This window comes from Dermacentor andersoni, chromosome 10 (assembly GCF_023375885.2).
Source record: "Dermacentor andersoni chromosome 10, qqDerAnde1_hic_scaffold, whole genome shotgun sequence".
In the NCBI taxonomy this organism is placed as follows: Eukaryota; Metazoa; Arthropoda; class Arachnida; order Ixodida; family Ixodidae; genus Dermacentor; species Dermacentor andersoni.
The window spans coordinates 45,561,608-45,585,691 of NC_092823.1; the positions used below are offsets into that span (position 1 = coordinate 45,561,608).

Genomic DNA, 24,084 nt, shown 5'->3' on the forward strand with positions numbered 1-24,084 from the left:
CACGAGCGAGCCTCTTAACTTTTATCATAACCAACTGTCTTATTCGCGTCGTGGTCACTCGACAATGGGGAGGAGGCAACTTACGGGAGCGTTTTGGGGCCGTGACACTCACGCTGTGGAGCTCTACAACGCTTATGCAGAGCGGTTGTTGTTAAATGTCTTTAATGACTTTTCTCCTTGACACAGTTGCGGTACTTGCTTCGGAAACCGTTGAACGTGAACAGGAAACGAAGTGAGTGCCGATGGGGGAGACTTTATAATCTGCATCGTGGGAACTGTCGCTTTGAAGGGTACGTCCGTGTCAGTGATGGGTGCGCCTGATGACAGTGGTTGGAGTCTCAGGGCAATGCGAGGATTCGCTTGGCGATTGTCGTGACTCGTTGCCGGTCGCAGTAGGCACAGTACCACTTCGGTGCTGTGCCACTACAGCGCACCCCCGCCAGTGGTGTATAGTGCTCAGGCCTGAAGGGAATTTAGTCCGTCGTTCAGTTAGGAGCAAAGCAAGTGTTTATTGTCAGATGCCCGAGTACAGAGGGCAGTTTCAGTTCGAGGTATGCCTGGTCGTTGCAGGGCCCCTGCAGGTAGCCGCATGTAAATGTTCAAAACCAAAGGGATCTTCATTCCTGCGAGAACGCTGCTCGACGAAGGGTGTGTGGAACGCTCGAGTATTTACCGGCCGGAGAAGAACCTGCTGCCAGCCAGTAGAAGCTTGGGAGGAAAGAGAAAAAAATGTCTACGGGGTTGGATGTAGGGAGGAGAAAGCAGCGCCGATACGTTTGCCTTGACCTACTGCTTTGATGAAATCGTACCACCAAACCTATGATTCTTTTCTTCTGGTACATGGGTCCACATTTGTATAAGTTGTTTTGACTCCATGGGTAGCACTCCATCCTGTGTCCGCGTCCCCTGTAGTGTCCCTCGGGATCAGCTGTAAGCGAAAACTGCATCCTTGGCCACAAAGACGACGCAAGAGGTCGTGCAGTTGTTGAACCGCAATGGCAGTCGTGCAAGGTGTCTTTGCAGACACGAAAGGCATCTTGAGGAGTCCGTAAGCGACGCGAAGCGATGCTCGGCATCTCTTGACTATTTGCGACCAGCGGACTCGCCGTGTCTGGCAAAGTCTAGGATTGCGTAGAGTTACGTCGTGGAGCAGAGAACGACGTGTCTCGTGAGGCGGAGTTTACTTCTGCGCTCGGTGCTTTCCAATTTGTCCAGACCATGGTGGATATCGGCTGTTTCTCAAGTCCTCCCAGACACGCATCCACATAAACTAAAGGGCACCTGCCTCACAGGTCCCTGCCACGCGTACTTGCAGAGCATGTTCCTTGAGGCGCTTGGCGTGGGTCTGTTTCCTTCACGACTAAGCCTGTATCATGTTCTCAGGTAGTTGCGTGGGGTGTGCAATCCGCACGTGGTCCCACAGGTAAAATATGCGTGGAAGCGCAGGAACGTACGTCTGTCATACCTAATCTTAGTTCGGGTGGCTTTTCCTCCGTTTGTAAACTTCAGACGTGTCAGCTGCGTTCATTCGGGCCCTAAGATCAGCTCAGCGATTTACACCAAAGCAGAACTGCTTTTGAGTGCAGGGGGTGGTGTGCAATTTCGCAGCCTTGTTATTACTTACCTGGTCTCGTTGTTGAGGTGGTCCATGGCACGTAGCTGTGTTCAAATGATCAGGGGAAAAGGGGCGTCATACAGTATACAACAATGTAAGAAAGTGTAACGAAAGTGTCTCATTTTTTTCATTTGACGACCCTCACACATTTGGCGATCCTGCGGAGGATTGGTGTGGCCTACTTGGGGACCCTCATCTTTTCGTCGAACCACTTTGTGAATAATCATCGCTCATTCAAGAACATTCCGAGTATGCGGACGACCTGCTCCCTGAGAATAGGTGCCTGATCAAGGCATGGATGCTGATCTTATCTCCGTCCTTTGACGTTCACCTTCATCCACCAGGGATAACCACAAATCCGTTTTTTTCCCGGTGCTAATGTGAATATTATCTTGCTCGTGAAGCTCTCGACGTAAATAAGGTGAAAATTGGGCTAGTTGGGGAAGTTTCGTGGTGGCTACAGCGCGCCTGATGCGGACAAACGTAATTGAAGGGGACACAATACGGCGCTGATTGTGCCCCCTTCTATTCCTTTTGCTCTCGTCTGTCGCGCTGCAGCTGCCATGAAACTATTGACGTCATCTAATGCCGTCTGCAGTGCCCCTTCTTGCTCTCCTAGGTAACCTCGTGCAGTCCAGAGTGTCACATTGTCTGCGTAAATTCCCTGCTCAATACCAGCTATTTTTTCTAGGTTTGCTGAAAGAACTGCGAAGACGAAATTGAGTAGTGTGGGGATTACGGCTTCCTGTGGTACTCTAACCCGGTTGTGACGTTAGGAGCTCAGCTGTCTACGTACTTGATCTTGAAATATTCTGTTCTGAAGTCATGTAGCAGTCAGATTACGCATACATATTGCCTGTGATGCCCATATATCTTGTACAGCTTGCAGTATGGAGGTATGGGGAAGGCTGCTGAAAGCTTCTGTAGCGTCTACCCTAAGGACTACGTGAGGAAACGAGGACGACGTGTCTAGAACGTTCTTGTTTAAGCGCCGCATAAGGTCTTGAATAGAAGACCAGGCAAGAATTCGTTCTTTGTATAAGGGGGAAGGCAATTTCCCTTTACAAAAGGATAGAAAGTTGGGCGACTTGGTACGGTAACATGATCTTGGATTGTAGCGTGTCCGTGTCAGTTCGCGCTACAATCCAAAATTTCCCTTTAACCTCCATATTATTCTTGCATGCCCCATGCTCTCCGAAAGCATGCCCAGGCACCGACGTAAGAAAAACTGGTCTAAAGCTACAAAGACTGGTCGTCGACGGCTGTTTCTATTTGGATCTAATGAAGCATTTGGATAGGTTCAGGTATATAATGGAGCGTTTGCAAGTTATTGGGTGCATTTTAGCAGTGGTAATAGGCAAGCCTATAGACTTCCTGAGAGTGTGATAATTTTCTTTACAGCTTTACTGTTTTTGATATAGCAGTTGCTCAGGTCGGCATACACTTGTGAAGGTTAGGCATACACTTGGAACTTGTTAGGTTCTGTGAGAGAAATTAACTGGAATTTATTACTGCGCCCAAGTTAGCCGCTCCAGTTATTGCCGGTTTGAAAGCCACTATGAAATTGTCCTCCGAAGGGCTCACGGCTCGACTTATGTTCGATCGCCTGGCCCTTTCAGGGAATGCAATATTTACCCTAATTTTATAATCACTAGCTTGTATGTACTAGTCATATTAATACGTAGGTCATTGTGGTAAATGCAGTCAAGGGAAGATCACCCAAATCTCTCAGCTTTGATAGATTAATGACGTCTAGATCGCATTTCAGGAAACGCCATGTATGCGCTTTCAATGTTGAAATGAGAAAGGCGACTACTGCGCAATTTGGCGCTATGAGTGACGCGTTAGCTTAGACGACTCGTCCAATAAAGAGTCTGCTTGCTGCTGCCCGCAGGTTATTTGTGTGACCTTCAGACGCGGGGCGCTAGAGTGCAATGAATAAAAGAAACAGTTAGCAGTACTTACTGGAGCGGCAGGATCCGTCACATTCCTGTTTAGTACGAAAAGGGGCCCACGGGTTGCAAGTTGATACACACTGCTTATAAAAGGGATTATACTGCCAAAACGATTGATAGCAGTACCCTTCTGGCAATATGAGCGTGCTTGTGAGGCATTTTTGATCTGTAGAGAAACAAGGAGAAACAAAGCCCAAGAAGGTCATAACGAAGCCTGAAATCAGGTATGCACTTGAGCACATTCAATCCATAAGTGATACGTACGTACTCAATCACTGGTCAGTACATAGAGCCTTTTTTTTCTTCGCTGTGTCAGTTTGTGATGTCCGACCACTTCCGGTGGCACTATTTTGGCTATCAAGTTTGACAACAGAAGTATCTTATTATCCGTTAAGCTATAGGGCACATTATGCAGAACTTTTCATATCGGCAGCTGCTCTAGAAAACACACGACCTATCGAGTGGTGGAAGCAAAGCTGAAGGGACGCGATAAACTGGCATGCACAAGTGGCTCCAACAAAAGATCTGCTGCGCGATTAACGTTCGCCATGAGTTACACTTCCGACCATTTATCACGAGTGTCTGAGAGGTTTTGCAATCGGGATCACAAGCCCGAACGTTCGTGAGCTTGAGCTCTACGACGCTCTCTGTGTTACACTCAGACGAGCGGTGAAGCGGAGGTCGTTCTTGTCTGAAATGACGTGTCACTTTCTAAGCACACATAGCGGCCAGCATCGGTGGCGCTTGGGTGACAAAAACGCAGTCGCGCCAGCTGCTTGGTGCAAGTTGTCTATAGGAATACGTTGGTCTGTAATGTTAGAATAGAATAGAATTTATTGACAGGAAAGACATAGATGTCGACCTGAGCTAGTGCGCTTTAGTCTGCTACTTTGCACTGCGGAAGAGTGAAGGGGTGTGAAAGTACAGGGATGGGTGAGGATGATAAGAGAAGTGGTGAGTGCTTGTGTATATGAGACAGTTGGATTGCTAGAGCCGCTCGTTGAGCTTGGTGTCCTGCAGAAACTTTAACAACACTTTAGTGGCACGCTTTGAACTTGCAGTGTCAGGCCATGGGCCGAGGTCTGCAATGTTAATAAACAAGTCACCTACGGCCAGCTCGTGTACTTGGCCTATAGGAGTGGCAGTCATTCATGAAGCCTCGTATTAACTGCAGAGCGAAACTTCTGCCAGCTAGAGCGTCCTTCTTATTTCCGAGGGATTGCAACTGGCGAATCTCTTCGTTATCCATTATATTTAACGCTCTGTTCGAGAGGACGATACCGGAAGCCTTTTGATCTTCTGCTTGCAAAAAAATAGTGCTGCCATTCTTACAAGCTGTATGGCGCTTGAAGTTTTCTCCAAAACGTACTAAAGGGCACTCTGGCGCCGCCTATATTGAGCTATCGTGGGGCTGACTGGCGGCACATCAATGCTTGTTCGTGCTTAAGGCGCTGTTTGATTGCGCTTTATTTTTCGGCATTTTCAAGCGACCTGTATTTCTGAACATGGCAAGACAGAAGATCGCGACGCACGTGCATAACCATTGCGCATTGCTGCATGTATAATGCAATGCGTTCTCGAAAGAAATCACTTTGAAAGACACAGAGCCACTTGAAGGCGGAAAGATGAAGCTAACGCAAGTCCATGTAGCCCCCATCATTTCCATGCTGGTCGAACTCCCATACTTGCCACTCCTGTGGACACCAGCGCCAGACTAACATCTAGTAAGTACTGTACGAAGCTCTACGCGTGACACATGCAACATCGACGAGACGCTCGCACGTATTATCTGTGTCTGCCCGCGATATAGTGCTCAGAGACAAGTGATGGGCAGAGTACTGGACCAGTTGGACAATCGTCCGCTATCAGAACTAAAAGCTTTAGGCCAATGCTCAGAAAGAACATCCGCGTTGAAAGCCTTACTCGCGTTATTAAGGTTCCTGCGGTCTACGGGGCTTCACGAGAGACTCTAAGAATGCCGCCCCTACCGCTCTGTAGTGTACGCGCTTTGTGCGTGCTTGTCTCTCTTTCTTCTCCCCCTTTCACTCTGTTTCTCTTTTTATCCCCCTTAACCCTTTCCCCCACGCAGGGTAGCCAACCGGAACTGCCTCTGGTTAACCTCCCTGCCTTTGTCAGCATTATCTTATCTCTCTCTCTCTCTCTTTATATATATATATATATATATATGCAAACAGTTACATTTCGCTCCTCGAAGAGGCAGGGCAACGTGTCAAGTGAGCTTCTGATTGCAATGTGGTGAACGCGGTTCAAACCATGCATCGAGGACTTCAAAATGGTGTGACGTACTTCAGACGGGTTTCTCTCGCATTTACAGCCAAATAGTCCCTGACATTTTGAATTGATTTTCGCAATAAAGGAAGGTATTTATATGTCATGGGGTGACACAGTGAACGTTATCGCTAATTTTAAGAATAGCGCATCATTGTATAGCTGCCGCTAACTTAGCTTCAGTAGTCATCAGTATAGGGGAAGCGGTGTTTTTACGCACTTATCGGAACAAGTGATGCTGCGAATGGGGCGTGATGATGCCATTTTTACGCAGTAAAGAAGGTTTGCTAACATATATTGTGTCGCTCGGTATGAGAGCGTGGCACTACTTAATACGCGTCTTTGGTAACGCAAATAGGGCATTCAGTATCTGTGATTCTAGCCTGAAGCTGCGGGCTCAAGAACAGAAAATTTTCGATTCGAAATGAATCACGTGTTTTTCTGCAGTAACTACGCGGTCTCTTCGCTTGCAGTGAACTTGCCCACAGGTGTTTTAGCGACCTTGCTAGCTCGAGGCACGAATAGACTGATGGTGTATTGTCTCCGGAGTTTTCATAGCAGCATTTGTTCGACAAAATATAAAAGGAACATCCATGAGCGCTAGCGTGTGCACAGCAGACGCAGCCGAGTATTGTACTTGTTTTCGACAGCACGAATGTCGTATGCATGGCGCGACGCACAACCCGATCTCCTCTTTTTGAGCACTCTTAGCGTAGAATTAACGGAATTGACCTAAAATCAGAATGCGTATAATTGCCCGCAACTTCGCGACAGCCTGTGCAGCCTGAGATTACTTGTGTTCGTACAAGTGGGTTTTGGGTGGAGCGAACAGGCTTTCATGCGTGCTTAAATAGCAGGTGGAATAATGTTACAGTGGAGAGCTCCCTCCCTCGCTCGTTCTCTCGGTGGTTAGGATTTCGGCACTAACACAAAGGCAATAATTCAAAGGGGGGCGCGGTCGTCGACAAACGCCAACCATAGCTCTTTGAAACGCACGTGCTGTCGCACGAAGGCTGAAGGTTCTAAAAATAGTTGGCGGGGGGGGGGAGGGGGGGCGCTGAGAAAGGACATCCCTCTTCCCACACCACCCTCTCCGCCGCCTCTGTGGGCAAGGGAATCCGTAGTGGGAGAGAAGGACGACGTTAGCCTTCCGCGCTGGCGCTCGCACTGGCGAAGAAAACGCACACGTACGACGAATTGGCTTGGCTCCATAGTCACATATGCTACCGCGACAGATGTACTGGTTAACGACTCTGTTTTTCTCCGAAATACGCAATGAAACAACAAAGGCTACCTAAAAAGCGTAAACGCAAGAAATATGAGCCTGCAAGCGCATTGTTCTTTTGCATGTGGTCCAACACTGTTTTTCTACGTGACAGTTTTGGCTCCCCAACCCACGAAACCGAGGTCGCTGACGCTTTAAACACTGAATACTGTTCGGCTTTTACTAATCATTACCCTGAAATTCTTCCCGTATTGCCACCTTCTACTTATCCCACTATGGTGAACATTACTTTTAATATGAACGGAATTATAAAAATTGTCGATTCTTCAAAAAATTCATTCTCGTATGGTACTGACGGCATTAACTCCAAGGCATTAAAAAACACTAAGGACACCAGAAGTCTTTTTCTAACGCTAATATTTCAACAGTCTCGCAGAGCGAGATCAGACCCCACTTACTGAAAAATTGGTAAAGTAGCTCCCTTCTTTAAATAAGGCGACCGTACAAATTCAAGCAAATACCGTCCAAGTTCCATCACCAGTGTTTTCTAGAAAGTGATGGAACACGTTATACATTCACACATTGCCACTTTCCTGTCATCTGTCAATTTCTTTCATCCTAACCAGCACGGATTTCACAAAGCACATTCTCGCGAAACTCAACTTGCTCTGTTCCTACACAATTTGCATTCTCATTTCGATCGCAACACCCCCACTCACGCTCTCTTTCTCGATTTCGAAAAAAAGCTTTTGATAATATTTTTCTCCTGCATAAACGCTCGCATCTTAATCTTCACCCAGTCATATTTAATTGGATCCAGGAATTTTTAACCGATCGCCTTCAGTTTGTTTCCGCTAACTTGATCTGCTCAATCCTATCTCCTGTAGTATCTGGTGTCGCCAGGGTTCTGTCCTTGGGCCTCTCCTCTTTCTCATACATATTAATGACCATCCACTTAACTTATCATCCAACATACGCCTTTTCGCGGACGATTGCCTTTTATACCGACAAATAACAAATTGTTTAGACCGCTCCGCTCTTCAGGAAGACCCCCTCCAAATCCAGGCATGGTGCAGCAAATGGTGCATGTACCTCAATGTCAGTAAGTGTTCTTACGTGTGCTTTCATCAATGTCGTAATTATGTGGTACCTACCTTTTCCCTTAACAGCTGCACTTTAACACAGTGTGAAACGTTTAAATACATAGGAGCGCATATATCGAGTGAGTTATCTTGAGACCCACCATATCAAGCAGTTAACTAATTCCTGCAACCAATTGCTATGTTATCTACGCCGTAACTTGTCTTCAGCAGCTCCCTCAGTCAAACTACTTGCATACAAAACCTCAATTCGAAATAAACTAGAATATGCTTGTGCTATTTATGACAGCCATCAGGTGAATATGAATAACAACATTGAATTGGTTCAGAACCGAGCTGCCAGATTAATTCTTTCTGACTACTCCCATAATACAAGTCTGTCAGCCTTAGAATCCAGGTTCTGTCTTCCCTCGCTCACCTACCGCCACAAAATTGCTCGTCTCTTTATTTTTTTTAGGTTCTTTGATCCACAACCCACAGTTAACCAAATCATCATTCCAGCCCATTGTTTTTCCCGCCACACGCATCCTAAAGCTGTGTATCTACCACGGGCCCATTCCACTACGTATCAACGTTCTTTTTTTCTACACACAGCCCGTGAACGGAATACGCTTCCTTCTGACAACGCCCTCATCACTGACGTTTCTGGTTTAAAAGCTGCCATCGAAGGCCATCTTTAGAGTCGCATTACTTAAACTGACACGCCGTTTTTATTTCGATATGTGCCCACCCCTCACGTAATGTCCTGTTCAAGGACCTTTGAGGTATAATAAATAAATAAATGAATAAATAACAAAGACATAAATAAATACTGAAGCGAGTGCGTTTCCAGAAGCGCTTTGCTTCTCGCTTACATTGACAGTCATCGTCCTTGGCTTTCGCAGAATTACTTGTTCCATGCAGAAATGCGCGTGGTTGAATTTTCGCTCACCGGTGCAGCGAAAGTATTCGATAAACTCACGCCTACCCAGTGATTCAAGTTGTCTACCAGCCTGGGCCACTGGGCAGGTGCCCGTGGTCGTGATGCCGCCGTGGTCAATCTACCGTTGTCATTGCAGCTTTGTGGTCGGACCTCGTCACGCCGCCGTCCTCACGTTTTCTGCAATGACCCAGGGGCTCAAGTTGTGTAATAGCTTGAACTTCTAGGGCCAGGTGGAAAGATAGAGAGAAGGTATAGGGACGTTAATCTGAAATGCGTCTTGTTGTCTACCCTGTATTCGGGGATGGGAAAAGAAGAATAGAAAGATAAGATAGAGAGCGGAGTGGTACATGCTCCTAGTCGTTGCCTCCGTGCTCGCTGCTTCCTTCCTCATCCGACTCTCTCTTGCCCTTGTCGTCAAGCCATCGCCGTCATACAGGCTTCGTGATGCAGTCGTCGTCATCCATTATCCTCATACCGTTGTCATGGCATGGTCGTTATTCGACTTTAGTCGTCCGACTCTCGCTATGCCATCTTCGTCATGCCATCGCCGTCACACAGTTGTCGTCATAAAATTGTCCTGCCGCCGTCATCGCTGTCATCTCGCCGTCGTTTTATCATCGTTATCACTTCAGTACCGTCATCCCACTGTCGTCTTTCCGCATTCGTCGTGCAACCGAAGGCACTGCTTCGTCTTCTTTTCGTCGTAATTATGCAGTTACAATTCAATCGTGAGCATGCCGCCGTTGTCATGCTATCATCGTCATTGTATCGTCGACAGACAATTGCAATCATGCTTCTATTGTCATATTGTCATCGTAATGCCGTCGAGGTCATGCCATCACCGTCAGTCCACATTCGTCATCCCATTCTCTACATGCCGCCATCGAATGGCTGTCGCCGTCATACCGGATTCGTAATACAGCCTTCATAATGCCATTGTCATATCGTCGTGGAGATTTCATTGTCCTCATACCACGGTCATGCCACTGTCATCATTCCGTTGCCGTCATAAAGACGTGGACATGTATTTGTTGCTTTGCCATAGTCGTGATGCCGTGTTGGTCCTGCCATCGTTATCATGGTCATACATTCGTCGTCAACCCATTGTCCTAATGTCTTAGTCGTCACGCTCTTGTCCTTATACCACAGTAATTATTTAAGAACCGCCATCTCATCGTCGTCATACTGAATTCAATATATCATCGGCGTCAATACTTCGTCATTTCATAGTCACCACTGCGTTGGCTTCATACAGTCGTAAGCTGGGATACATAGCGCAAGCACGATAAAAGGACGAATCAGGAACACGGGACGAGCTTGAACACGGGTCGTGCTTGTGTCGTTCTTGCGCTATGTATCCCAGCTTACGACTGAACTACCAACACGCCCAAACTTCTTCCCTGCTTCATACAGTCGTCGTCATACTATCATGCTCATGAGCGACTATGGCAAGCGACTACCATAGAAAAGTGCGACAACAAAAAGACCGCGTCGCATATAGCTGAAGCAGCGGAAGTCTGGCAATTACAGATCTTAAATAAATGTGACTGCAGATATACGACATGCGGCTACATAGCTCGAATCGTAATCGCATTAGCATCGACAGTCATCGTGAGAGGAATTCTGCCGTAAATCTTTTTCTTTGCCTGCTTTGCTAAAGGCCCTAACGGCACTCCACCTCACGTCATAAGCATAATCAGCTGGTTGTGAGCAATGGTCGACAATCAAATAAAAAAAATACGGCAGACCTCATCTGTCGATGACTGTCGATGGTAATGCGATTAACACTCAAGTAGTGTAGCAACACACCATATGTCTGAATTGAAGTTTATTTAAGATCTGTAGTTGTAATTCTGAGAGTTATGTTGCTTCAGTATCGTCCGGCTTTGCTATGTCACTTTCCTGCGAAAGTCTCTCATGAGAACGGCGGCATGACTACAATTTATGATGCCGATGCAGTGGCAACGATAGAATAACCCGGAAGAAATTGCGTCAGTGGAACGACAAAGCCGGTATAACAACAACAGCATGGTAACGACGGCATGAGGGCAATGTGATGACGATGGCGGGACGACCATGGTGCAAGGTAAACAGGATGACGAAGCACGAATGACAATATGGCGCGACCGCAACGGCATCACGAGGGCGGTATGACAGCAGATGCTTGCCGCGACTGTCTGGCGTCGAATAACGCGAGACTGATGTCGATCGATCAACGAAGCTGTTATGACGATGACGGCACGACGACAACAGTATGACGATGACTGCGTGAAATCAATGGCTCGTCCATGAAGGCATGGCAGAGTCGGATGAAGAAGTCAGGTTGAGGAAGAAATAACGACCGCAAAGCATCATGGTGACGGTATGACAACGACGGCATGACGACGACTGTATGGCGACGCCACAATGACGAGGATGGAATGACAATGGTGTGAGGACAATGTGATGACAGTGACTGTTGACGACAGTGGTTTGATGACGACGGCATGACGAAGCTGCAGGGATGACGATGGCAGGACCACAGTGGTGGTATGACTACGAATGCATGAAAGCGGCTGTCTGAGAACGACGCAATGGAGAAGATGGCACGACAACCGCGGCATAACTGCGATTGAATTACTATAGCACGATTACGATGGAATGATAAAGACGAATTGCCATGGATGAAGCGACGAAGCCGGTATGGCGACGACTACATGACGACAATGGGATGATGCGGCTGAAGTGATGACGAAGCTGGAACGACAGCATGACGACGATGGCATGACCAAAGTGGCTTGACGATGACTTTGTGACGACAATAGTGTGTGTGATGGCAGATGGCATTACGATTCTTGGATGACTAAGCTACAGTTATGACGACGGTATCTCAGCGAATTAACGAGGACGACGACGTAAGGACGATGGTGGCATGACAACGGTATGCGAACAGCAGATGATGATGAGTGTGTCACGACAATGGTGTGAGGACGACTAGCTGTATGACGACGATGGCATGACGGCAGTTGGATGACGAAGCTGTAGTGACGACGACCGAATGACCACAGCGGCATCAGGACGATGGTGTCATAACAAATGCATGACGACTGTATGACGAGGACGACGTGACCACGAAGGCATGACTAGAGTCAGATTACAAAGCTGGAGGGACGATGATGCAACGACCACGACGGCATCACGACTTAGTTGCCTAAGTTATCTACCCAATCGGCGTAGAAGGACAGACAGACAGACAGACAGACAGACAGACAGACAGACAGACAGACAGACAGATAGGGAGAGAGAGAGAGAGAGAGAGAGAGAAAACTTTATTCGGTCCACTATAGACGTAAGCAAGCTCCACGTCACCTGGCTAGGCCCACTCGGGGACCATCAGGTGAAACCTGACGGCCCTCTCGCGAGCCCAGATAGGGAGAGATAGATAAATTGAGAGAGAAAGTCATAGGGGAAAGGCAGGGAGGTTAACCAGGCTGAGCGCGGTAGGCTACGCTGCACTGCCGTAGCGGGAAAGGGAATTGAAAGAAGAGAATTGAAAAGAGAATTGAAAGATAGGGAGAGATAGATAGACAGTCCAGATAGGGAGAGATAGATAAATTGAGAGAGAAAGTCATAGGGGAAAGGCAGGGAGGTTAACCAGGCTGAGCGCGGTAGGCTACGCTGCACTGCCGTAGCGGGAAAGGGAATTGAAAGAAGAGAAGGAAGAAGGAAGGTCACAGTCTCCACTGTTACGAACACAAGCATGCACCACTGAGTAAGTCACAGGTGGCCGTACAGGCTCGCACATTTCAGGAAACGCGCCAGCGCCTTTGTGGCCTTGCACATAGCAGACGCACGAGGCCATGGGCCCAAGAGAGATAAACTGAAGTGCCTGAAGTTGTCAAGGGTTGATAATTGCAATAAAAGGGTCAAGCGGGAGAGAGAAGCTAAAAGAGAAAGGCAGGGAGGTTAACCAGGCTGAGCCCCGCAGGCTACCGTGCGCTTTAGAAGGTGGGAAGGGGAGTTAAAAAGGAGAAAAAAGAGAGAAGGTCACACCTTGCGTTGGTGCACACAGAACCAAGCGTTCATCGCTGAGTCAGTCATAAGCAGTCAAATAGGCTGGTCCATTTCGAGGAACAACCAGCGCTTCTGTGCTTTTGTACATAGCAGACGCACGTGGCCACGGCCCCAAGATCTTGTGTGTAAAGCCTGTTGCATCGGAGTGCCCTAATCTCGCATCTTCATATGTTGGGCAGTCAGACAGATGTTTAATCGTTTCTTAAACACACATGTGCTGTAGGTGGCTCATTCCGTGATTCCAGCTATAGAAGAGCCAAGTAAATGGGTAGGTTTATGAACTGGTAACATGCGGAAGGCTGTTTAGATTTGCGCCTGAAGGAAACAAAACACGAAAATTGTTCAAAAACATCCGTAATGCGAGAAGTTGCTTTAAGGAACATTCACTTATGAAACAAATTTGAAGGCCACGCAGAAGAAAATTATGTATTACTACGAGAAGCTACACATATTTTGCACGAAGGACTGCACCCGTAGGTGAGGACAACCTAGCACAACACGGTGACGCATTTGTTGCTTTCTCATCGTTCCTGCGCAGCCGCACTGGCGCGCTGGGAGTATGACAGCGTTCTTATTGCAGCCTAACGAGAGCTGGTAACTAGATTCGGAATACAGTCAACTTAAGATGAGCGCGCACGCGTTACTTTCAGCAAAGGTTAGGACAAAGTCTTGACGTAACTCCACAAGCCACGAAGGATCGCGAAACACCTACCTTCCGGCGAGTAGCTCGTAGCCGCACAAGATCCGAAGAGAAAGGTAGACAATAAAATCACACAGGTTTTCATTGTGTCTTTTTCCCGCCTGACTGCGGCCCGAGCTTTTGGCGTTGCTCTACTTATAAGCGCCGTGCGCCTGCAGCTTGAGACAAAAGCAAGGAGGTTTCAAAATACAGGCACATAGAATGCCGGAGCACACAGTCTGAGGTTTCAAAGCCTAAACTGTATGCAAAGTTCGAACGCGGCTGTGATAGAAAAAGCGGGAATCTTTAATATTGATGGTTATCTCCTCCCCAGCACATTGTCCATTGTTCCTGTGCATTCGTGCGAAAACCGAGAAGTGCGAAGCAGAGGGGGCGTTTAGGAGGTGCGAGAATTTTTGCTTCCTACGTCATGGTCCGAAGAGAACATTGTCGGAAACAACGAGTGAGTTATTTGTGAATAGTTGCTTAGTTAACGCTGAGTCCGTGGCGAGGAAGAACCCACGAACGTGCATTTATCACGTGTTCAAGGACATCAGCATAAAGCGATTAAATTAAGAATGCTTTCGTACCCTTTGCCAGACTATAGCCATGTCTAGTTCATATAAATGTACATATACAGGGTGTCCAAAGTATCACCTACCAGGATTTCAAAATGTGCAAATGCCACGTAGCTGGACAAAACCAAGGTAATGTTGTTTGCCATCGCTTGGAGATACTGAATACTTTTCTTGTATTCCGCCTAATAAAGTAATTAGTTTTAATAATTTATCAACTTTTCAAATATTATATTTAGATGAAAGGTGTCAATGAGAAAGTTGTAGAACAATATAAAAAAACTCCCGATACAGCTTTCTGTTGCTCAATACGTGCTACACAAAAGTGTATTTTCCGAGCGTGGAACGAGCCCGCGAATACACGCAAGGTGCCTCGAGCGGCCAGTCGTGGCCACATGAACAAAGCGTCAGAAATGATTTTTAAAGAGACCCCAGAACAATCACATTTTGCACAAGCGCACCTACTTTCCATTATCAAGCCTGTATTTGAGCGGCCACGAGTAACTGGCAGAAGCTATCAACCCGCGATAACAGCCAACTACAGAAAACTTTCACTATGTTCAGCCAGCAAGAGCAATACTTTGCCCGTGAAAACGGCGATCGCATGGTTGAACCCTTTGGAGCATCTGTAACTATTCCCAGCAAAATAAAATGAAATTACCTAAAACAAGCAGTAGTTATGTCGCAAGCACGAACTGAGCACCACTTTCACGATTATTACCGACGTTGAAATTCCACAGACACCAAAACAATGGTCGTGGCGTCGTGCAAGAAATATATGCTGTTGGCTGCTAGTGATCATGTGTGAGTCGGTTCTCAAATCATTGATGCATTGAAAAGGGAAAACATACAAAAAAACAAGCAAAACTAATTCACCAACGATGACGGTACCCCTTAATGGGAAATTTTAGCGCAACTCTATAGGTGTTTTTATTTTGCGCAAAATCTTTCTCGTGCGGCCCATTGCAAATGGAGCAAAGTGTGGCGCAAATGCTACGCTAATCGGGAGATCGCGAGAGGCGGCGCTTGTGTGAAGCGGAGGCGCGATTCACAGCAGCCGTCGCAGACGGACCTCCCCTTATGCAGCGCTTTGTTTTCACATATGGTATCGGTGGACACGCTCGCCGCATGCCGTCAGTGAACAGAGGACGGCGGGCTACGCTGGCACCATGTTGTAGCGGTCGTCTCCACAGAGCCCGTCTTGCGTGACAGTACGATTTTCTCATCAAGCTTTCGCCATACGCTCCCCCTCCGTTTTCCTCCTCGCTCTCTCTTCGCTATCGCCGTCTTTCATCCCATGCTGCGCTCCGTGTTCGCTCTTTCACCCTTCACTGCGCTCATTTGCTCCGATACGCCGAGGTGCGACGCCGACGCAAAACGCAGGAACGGGTGCTTGAGAGCTAAGCTCTAAAAGAAGACTAAAACATATTCAAATAAATGACGCATTATTCTTAGGGAGAATTGTGGGTCAAGATGTCACTTTTGTTATCTTTAATAATTTTTTAGGCAATAGTTCTTGCTGCATTGAACACGTCTCGAAATGGAGCTAGAATCACAATCGCCGACAGGTAAAAAATAGCCCGAGTAGAGCGGCTGCTCACAGCCTTTGTTATAAGTGGCGGCGTCCAATTTTTTCGCCCTGTCTGCAGATCCTGGAGCATGATTGTGCATGGTCTGCTACGCCTCATTTTCTTCTATCGAAGAACCAAAACTCGATAAAGCTAGAAAAAGTGTTTTTAGGAGCCTAATAATGCTTCATTATAAGCTCAAAATGTATTTTTGTATGGGGAGCCCGTATATTAGAGTAGCGAGTATTTAAAAAATGATTAGACATCGTGACTTACACACCGCGCGTCGAGCCTCGTCCGCGGATGCGGACGGCGTGAACGAGGAGGAGAGACACGAGGAACCCTGCGAGACTTATCACGAAATAGCCCATAGGCATCGCTTGAGGTGTCGCACGCTCCCAACACCAGCCAAGCAACTAGATAAAACGCATGCGGTCGCGTGTAGGCGACTCCAGACAAACACATACCCACATACAAAGGACATTAACAAAATCACTGGGGGCAAGGAAAGCGACCTATGTAGGCTCTGTTCACAAACAGGGACACTCACACATACAATGTGGGAATGCACCTCGCTCCCGTTTTATCATCTCCCCGTCAGCAGCGAAACTGACTGGACAGCCTGGCTCAGTTCCGGGGACGTTGACCGATAGCTTGAACTGGTGGACTGGGCGGAGAAGGCAAGCATGCCCCGGGTCTTATTTGAGCCCGATCCCTCAGCCACCTCCCGATTTCCCCTTCCCCTTTTCAATAAAGTTTACGACCACCCCCACCATCAGAGTATAGACGAAATATATGGTCAGGTTATAGTTGGTTTATAATAAAAAAGAGATCACCGCCCAAGCACTCCGCACAGATGGTCAACCAGCGAAGCTGAAACGTGTGCCCGCCGTGTTTATAACTGGCTTGATCCTGTGGGTTCATGAAACGATGGCTTGGTAGGCTGCCGGATCCCCGGTGCGCAGTTGCTGCTTGCGCTCGGCATGCACGAGCCTGTTCTTGTGCCCGGGCTGCAGCACCTGCCCGGCGTAGACGAATTTGTTCCCGGTTCTGCTCGCGGCGGTGCTGATCGAAAACTGCCTGCTGCTCAGGGGCGCGTATGACGCGTGACCTAACCATTTCGGAGTCGGAGGGAAACTGCTGCGCGCGCGCTCGGCTGCGACGGAGAGCGACGACGTCACTACTGGTGCAGACAACCGCGTGCCTTTCTTTCTTTTTTTCGCGCATGCGCATGGGGTTGCGCCGGAGTAGTTTTCGGCGTACAGGTGCCAGACGGACGGACGGACCAATCGGCTAGCCATATACAGCTTTGCTGTAAAGTGCCCCGCCACCCAAGCATGGCGTTCGCGTTGCTGACCTCGAGGTATCAGGTTCGATCTCCACCAAGGCTGCCAAATTCTGATAGAGGCTAAAATCAAAAGCACTTGTGTACTTAGACTACGCTGCGCAATAAAGAAGCCAGGTGGTCAAAATTATTCCTGAGTCGCTCACTATATGGCATGTCTCATGATGATGCCATTTTAGAATTAGAATTTGAAATTAGAATTTAGAATTATTTTTAATGATCGGAACTCGGATCGCTCGATTTTTTCAATATTTGTCGTCAAGTTAGTGGGAAGCTAAAAAACACTCCTTGCAGTTTAAACAGCTAACCTTTGTGAACCTTTGTTCTATCACAATCAGATTGTTCTTTGTTGTCCCTGCTCTGCACGGTTTCTTGTTTCTAAAATCAACGTATGATACGACCGACGGGGGTCGCAGTCGCCGCGTTACGCGCTAGGCGACAAGCGGTTGAAACGCGAGGACAGCGTATTTGGCGGTGCTCGGCAAGGGCACCGTGAAACTATTATGCACAGATAACAGGTGCAGAGGTGAAACGTACTTGAGATGCAGGTACGATATAGTAGAGCATTCTCTGTAGGCCACATAATACCCTCTCATTGTATTTTAATATTCTCTCCCTCGTATTATAGAACGTTCCTCCGCTTAAACTCAACCTCGACTACGGAGAGCTTATGGCAGCGCCAGCCATCGACAAAAGTGATTAGCTGCTCTACACATACGCTCGCCGACAGTCCTTTAGAAGCGCAGTGTCTTCTTGAGTCGTAGGGCTACAGTGTGCTCTGCTCGGTGGAGCGGAGGAACAGCTTTGGCCCGAGATTTGAGAGGGCGGGGGTATGACACAGTCGTACATCCTTCATTTTAGCTCCTTCGTCGGGTCTGCTTGAAGATTACAATACAGTTTCCTTGCAAGTTTTTTTAAAAGCTCCTCCAGCTGAATTGTTTTTCTCTTGAGTCCTTACTGTGGAGCACCTGATTCTTTTGGACATTCTCACTTTAAAGACTGTGCTGCCGCTCTGCGATACCTTGTGGAGCTGGCAGTACTTGCGATTTTCCAATGCCGCCTTTATGTTCATTTCAAAAGCAGTGCTTTGAAGGCCAATCCGCCAGTGGCGGGCGTTTAATGTTCACATTACATCTTTCGCGTTACAAGATCCCAGATTAACGTTTATAATTTTGCATTCACACCACGCGACGTGTCGCCTCATCAGTCCGCAGACGAGCGTTACGTGTCTGTGCTGTATGGAATCGTGTCACAACCCGCTCATCCGCGGCTTCCTTTTTGGACGACGGCATTCAGCAGCACTCAGCCACGTATTGCTCTTGAAACTTAATATAAAGAAGTGTAAAAGCATGCGGATTTGCCGACTACCTTATACTCTATTACTGCTGCCGATCACTTTCCTAATAACGCATGCCTAACAGCCACGACATCTTACATAATGTATTTTATTTCGGACATTACCCCCAGCACCATTTTTGGGATTATTGTGAGGTGCAAAACAATTCAGAAAATGAATCCGCGGTCTTGCGTCCGGCCAAATCTGGTTGCAACAAATTCGATTGGGAAATTGTTTTTAGGCAAAACAAATGTTAAGAAGCTTGGTCCTGCAGGTGTACGGTCGAACTTTAAATTTGAGATTCAAACGGGAGGGCGGATAACGCACTGGTCGTAAGTAACTGAAGTATTTATTCCCATTCTCTTGTTATAAATTAAACAGAACAATTTAAGCCTAAGATTACGTCCTCGCTCTTTTAAAGATTGCCATTTGAGGCCTCTCTTCTTGTCTCGAGAATATTCAGATCGATCATACTTCCCCAGAAAAAATCTGGCTGCAATAGACTGAATACGCTCAAGTGCATCATTATGTATGGACCTTGTGAAGCGGGTCCCACACAGGACAGGCATATTGCAGTGTAAGTCTGACATGGCCATGGTATGCCTAATTTCCTTAGTCACATGATTAAGGTTTCGTTGTAGAAAGCCATGGGCTTGTCCTGACCTGCTAAGGACACTTAATTTGTTCAGACCATGCCCTTTCTTCGGAAAACGTAACGTCCAAATACTTGTATTTGTTCTCTTTCCTAATTAATTGATTGTTTAAAACGTACTGATTCGTGAACCTTTAGACCATTTTCGTAAAGCTGACGTGAACACTCCTGTTGTGGTTTAGTACCGTGTAATTTATTTTACGCCATACCTCTACTTCATTAAGATTTCGCTGAAGGTGTGTGGAAACCGCTCGGTCTGTCAAATTAGTATGCAACATGCAATCATCAGCAAACATTCTAATGTTGTTCTTGATTACATCCGAAGTATCATTTATTAACACAAGGAAGAGAAGTGGACCCAATACAGAACACTGGGGTACCCCTGAAGCGACAGAAACTAAACATGAACATGATCCACCTAAAACCACCTTCTGTTTCATTGATGTTAATTAATCCATAATCCATCTGAAAACGGCTTTGTGAAAGATTAAATTCTGCAACTTTTGTAATTAAACGAAACGTGATAATGTATCAAACGCTTTATGAAAATCAAAAAATAAACAATTTAATCTGTCCTCTGTTGCTCAAAGCCAATGTTATATTGTGATAAAATTCAATTAATTGTGTTGTGCATGAAAATCTTTTTAGAAATCCGTGTTGTCTAGAATTAAAAACTCCAACTGAAGTCAGGTGATTCATTAAGGCGGAATATAGAACACGTTCAAGCAGCTTGCAACAAATCGGTATCAGCGAAGTAGGCCTGTAATCGGACACTTCTGATGTAGAGACACTATTAAACATTTGAGGCAGCTTCGCACTAGTGGCATGAAGTATGGGCAAACAGCGAAACTGGCGGCCCCACCTAGGTAATTATTGGCTCGGCTAAGTTTATGCGCTGTTATGTTTGGAGACTCGGTCAAGTTTTCTGCGTGGTGTCCTCGCCAGCCCCCAAAGATCGATGATCACTCGGTCATTAAGTATGTACAATGTGTTGTTTTATTTTCAGTACCAGTCATTTCTTTCGTCGTCCGACGGCACAGCTACACAGGGCAAAATCTTCGTCCAGCATGTCTTCACCCCGGTAAACCTCGCCGCCGCTTCGCCGGCGCAATATTGGGGATTGAGCGAAGTCGTCGCATCCGATCGTGAGTAGCGGTAAGGCGGCTTTCACGTCGCGTCCCCTTCCCTTCGGGAATGACGTTCTTGTTTTGTCGGTCTATCTCTCTCTTCGACGGAGACCCGGCTGTTCTGTCGGCGCGGCGGCGGAGTGGAGCTGGTTTTATACCTCCGTGATGACGTCACGGCTTAGATTGCATTTGTGCATGTGCGGTCTCCGAACGGCGCGGCGAGGCAAAGTTACGGTGAAGCGGTGCTGGCGCGCGCGATGACGTCATCGCAAGGCGAGGTTTTGCTGCGCACGTTCACCGGCCTTAACCATAAACTTAAACAGTATCGCTGTAAAAGCAGGTACAGCGTTAGCAACCTTCCAGTCATAGGGAAGCCTGCCCTCAGCAAGTGACCTTTTATATATAACATAACGGTAACGTGCTCTACTGCCTCAGAAGAATGTTTTAAAACTCTTGGAGAGATACAGGCCGGTCCTGTCGCGTTATTCTCGCCGATGTATTGTAACAGTATATATCCGTAATTAAATGAAAGCTCTACCTGTTCCATGGGAAAACACTGCTCTCTTCTACACTCAACCGCAACCTCTGTACGAGGGCAAAAAAAAAAAAAGAAGTGGTTGAGAACTGTGGCCTTATTTCGATCCTCAGTGACTGTTAAACCATCATGACGTGGATTTGGCGGACTAACTTTCTCGTTCGTTAAAACATTGTTTCATATACTTCCAGAACCTCTTTTTATTGGGAATGTCAGTAGCCAAGCCCTCAAAATTTTTTACAGCTTCTCTCGATGTGATTTTATAAAGTGCCATCAAGTCCTTCAAGTTGTCGAAGATATTAGGAGATTTATTTTGGCAGTATTGGGAGAAAGCCTTTCTGCGTTTGTTGATAAGCCTAATAAATTTTCCATTTATCCAAGACTTCCTCTTCTTCTTAAACTTATCGCTCGACACGCTCAGAATGTGACATCGAATGAGACAAGTAATGCGCTCTTTAATCATTAACCATAGCTGATCGACGCTTGCCTCGTCTGCATTACACTCGAAAAACAAAAATTGGTTTTCCGGTAGAATTGATATTTCAACGTAGTTCGCTTTACTGTAAAATATGATTCTCCAAGGCTCATATGTCTCTGTTTTAATAGTAGCTTTACTTAGCGACTACAGCATGTAGTCGCTAATACCAGGAATAACATCGGGGGTATTACAGAGCAATAAATTCAGAATGTTGCTACCTCGAGTGGGCTTTCAAACGTACTGCTTGAGGCCAAGCACGTCAGTCAACGTTTTAAATTTACAACATATGTAGCTGAATTAGACTTTAAAACACAAGTGCCATTAGTCCACTTAGCGTCCGGCGAGTTAAAGTCACCCGCAAGAACGACACAATCTTTAGAAAAAGTGCAGGCAATTTTTCTCAGCTGACGCATAACACTTGGGTCAAAAACAGGGGGACGATAAAAAGCACGAACAACAAAACTAGAACTGTCACTTTGCATTATGCGACACCGAACAGATTCAATTTTCTTGTTATGAATAAAGATTTCCTCGGACACAGGGGAACCCCTCACTAGAATGGAAACACCGCCACTATGTTTTGACAGGTCTTTCGGCTATTCCTGAGCATTACACGGGAACGTCTCAGACTTAAAAACTGTTTTATCAAGCCAATATTCTGATGTGAGTATTTACTGACCCGATGAGGCCATCCAGGTGATCAATTTTATTTTGCACGCTACGGCTGTTCATATTCAACTAAACAACATCACGGGCATTGCGAGGCTTCTTCTTTCTCTCTTTCTGGGCGTGTGAGGGTCACCTTACTTTCACGACGTCTTGAGCATCAGTGTCCCAATTATAAGTTTTACCATCAATGGTAAGCCTATCAAAAGAAGGCTTCACAGCGTGGTCATCCTCTTTTTTCTTTTGCTTTTCCAGATTCCCATAAGTGCTTTCTTTGTTCACGCACCTCCTGTGAACAGTTTTAATTGCGCTTGGCGAGCCGCTGCTTGCGCGACTCATCATAGCTCTGGCAAAGGGTAAGTACTTCAGACACAGTGGTAGGGTTCTTTGCCAACAGGATCTGAAAGGCATCGTCATCTACCCCCCTTAAAATATGCCTGATCTTGTCGCTTTCCGCCATTGCCGCATCAACACGCTTGCAGAGGTTCATGACATCCCCGATATAATTTGTGATTGTCTCACTGCTCTGGTACGCTCGTTCCCGCGAACATTGTTCGACGAGAAGCTTGCGGACTGCAGGCCGCCCAAGCACCTCGGTGAAGCTCGTCTTGAACTCCACATAAGTCGATAGGCCAGGTTCGTGGTTGCGGTACGACAAGTTCGCAACGTCGCTCAGATAGAATATGGCGTTCAGTTTCGTAGCCTCGTCCCACTTGTTTTCTCACCCTTTCATACTAGGCGAGCCAGTTCTCCATGTCATGGTCTCCTATCAAAGTTTCGAAGCATATCCTGAACCTGCCCTACATGTGACAAGGTTTATTGGAGTCGCCCAGCGATAGCGAGAAACACAGCGGCAGCAGCGATAGCTCAACTGCACGGGCGAACTGGGTGCGCGACACTAGATGGCGACGAAACTTTCTAGTGCAGTTCTTCTTTATTACACTGACAAACGCTGTGCGTAGTGGTTGAAAAGCCGTGGAAAACGGGTGTTAAGCAACTATGGCAGTGCACGGCGTCCAGGATATATTTGGCCTGCGAGTCCAGCCGACAGCGCTTACCTACAGGCGCTGCTCAATCTCGGAGGCTATATGTTAAAAATATTTGCTCCACGGCGGAGGATCAGAAAGCCTTCGCACTGTCGAGCTATTGCTTGGCTGATATACACCGCAGCCTCCACTTCGCGGACAATAGCTTGTGAGGCAGAGTATAGTTGATGGCTCTGTTCTCTGCAGGATTACGCAATGAAACAACAAATGCAACCTAGATATCCTCACTGCTACTAATACGATGCTTGAAGCACATCACTCCTTAAAGAGAACAGCGTTCCAGATGTGTTCAGCTGTTCGCTTACATTGGCAGTCATCATCGATGGTTTCTGGACGATTTTATGGCATTTGGGAACGTTTCATTCATATTTTAATTGCGTTCTTTTTATTCCGGATAGGGTTTCCGTCCTTTTATCTTTGCTAGGATGTGGTAGACACTTACGCCTCTCACAACAGTATTGCCTGGTGAACGTCACCATCAACTCTGGAAGCGTAGTAGCGTTTTAGTTTTGTACTTGGAGTGCCCCATCCTTTAGAACCTACGCCATAGGCCATTAGTTATTCTTCATAAAATAATATCACATATGCCAGACTTTTGTCGATAATAAACTGACTGATCACAAAAAAGCAGGGAGATAATGTTACGAGTAGCTCCTGGAGCATGTAGTTAGGCAAACCAAGGCCTTCGTTGCAGCGAGAGCGTCAGCATGGAGATCCGCGCACTTTGTTGTTCCCGTTAACAGTGGACTGCGCTGTACACGTGCCACGATATGTAGAACACAACTAACAAACGACTGAAATAGAAATGAGGCGTTGTTACAATTGCAAGGACGTAATGTTTTACAGGATAACATTTATGCTCTTTCTGATGCGGGTAACCGGTTACAGCAAGCAAAATAAGATAGCCAACCCTTGCAG

At 46.8% G+C, this 24,084-nt stretch overlaps 1 protein-coding gene across 2 annotated transcripts in view; it reads right to left on the reverse strand.

Moving 5' to 3' along the window:
- The window catches only part of LOC126543114 (carboxypeptidase inhibitor SmCI), a 52,152-nt gene extending 38,159 nt beyond the window's left edge, over positions 1–13,993 (reverse strand). The window contains exons 1-2 of one of the 2 annotated variants that reach the window (XM_055062250.2): positions 13,872–13,993; positions 3,581–3,736 (exon numbers count right to left, since the gene is read on the reverse strand). In XM_055062250.2, coding sequence (XP_054918225.1) covers positions 3,581–3,736; positions 13,872–13,944 — 229 coding nt within the window. In that variant the 5' untranslated portion in view covers positions 13,945–13,993. The remainder of the gene's footprint in view (positions 1–3,580; positions 3,737–13,871) is intronic. The other variant, XM_050190260.3, reaches the window with a different exon arrangement.
- Between the last annotated feature and the right edge of the window lie 10,091 nt (positions 13,994–24,084).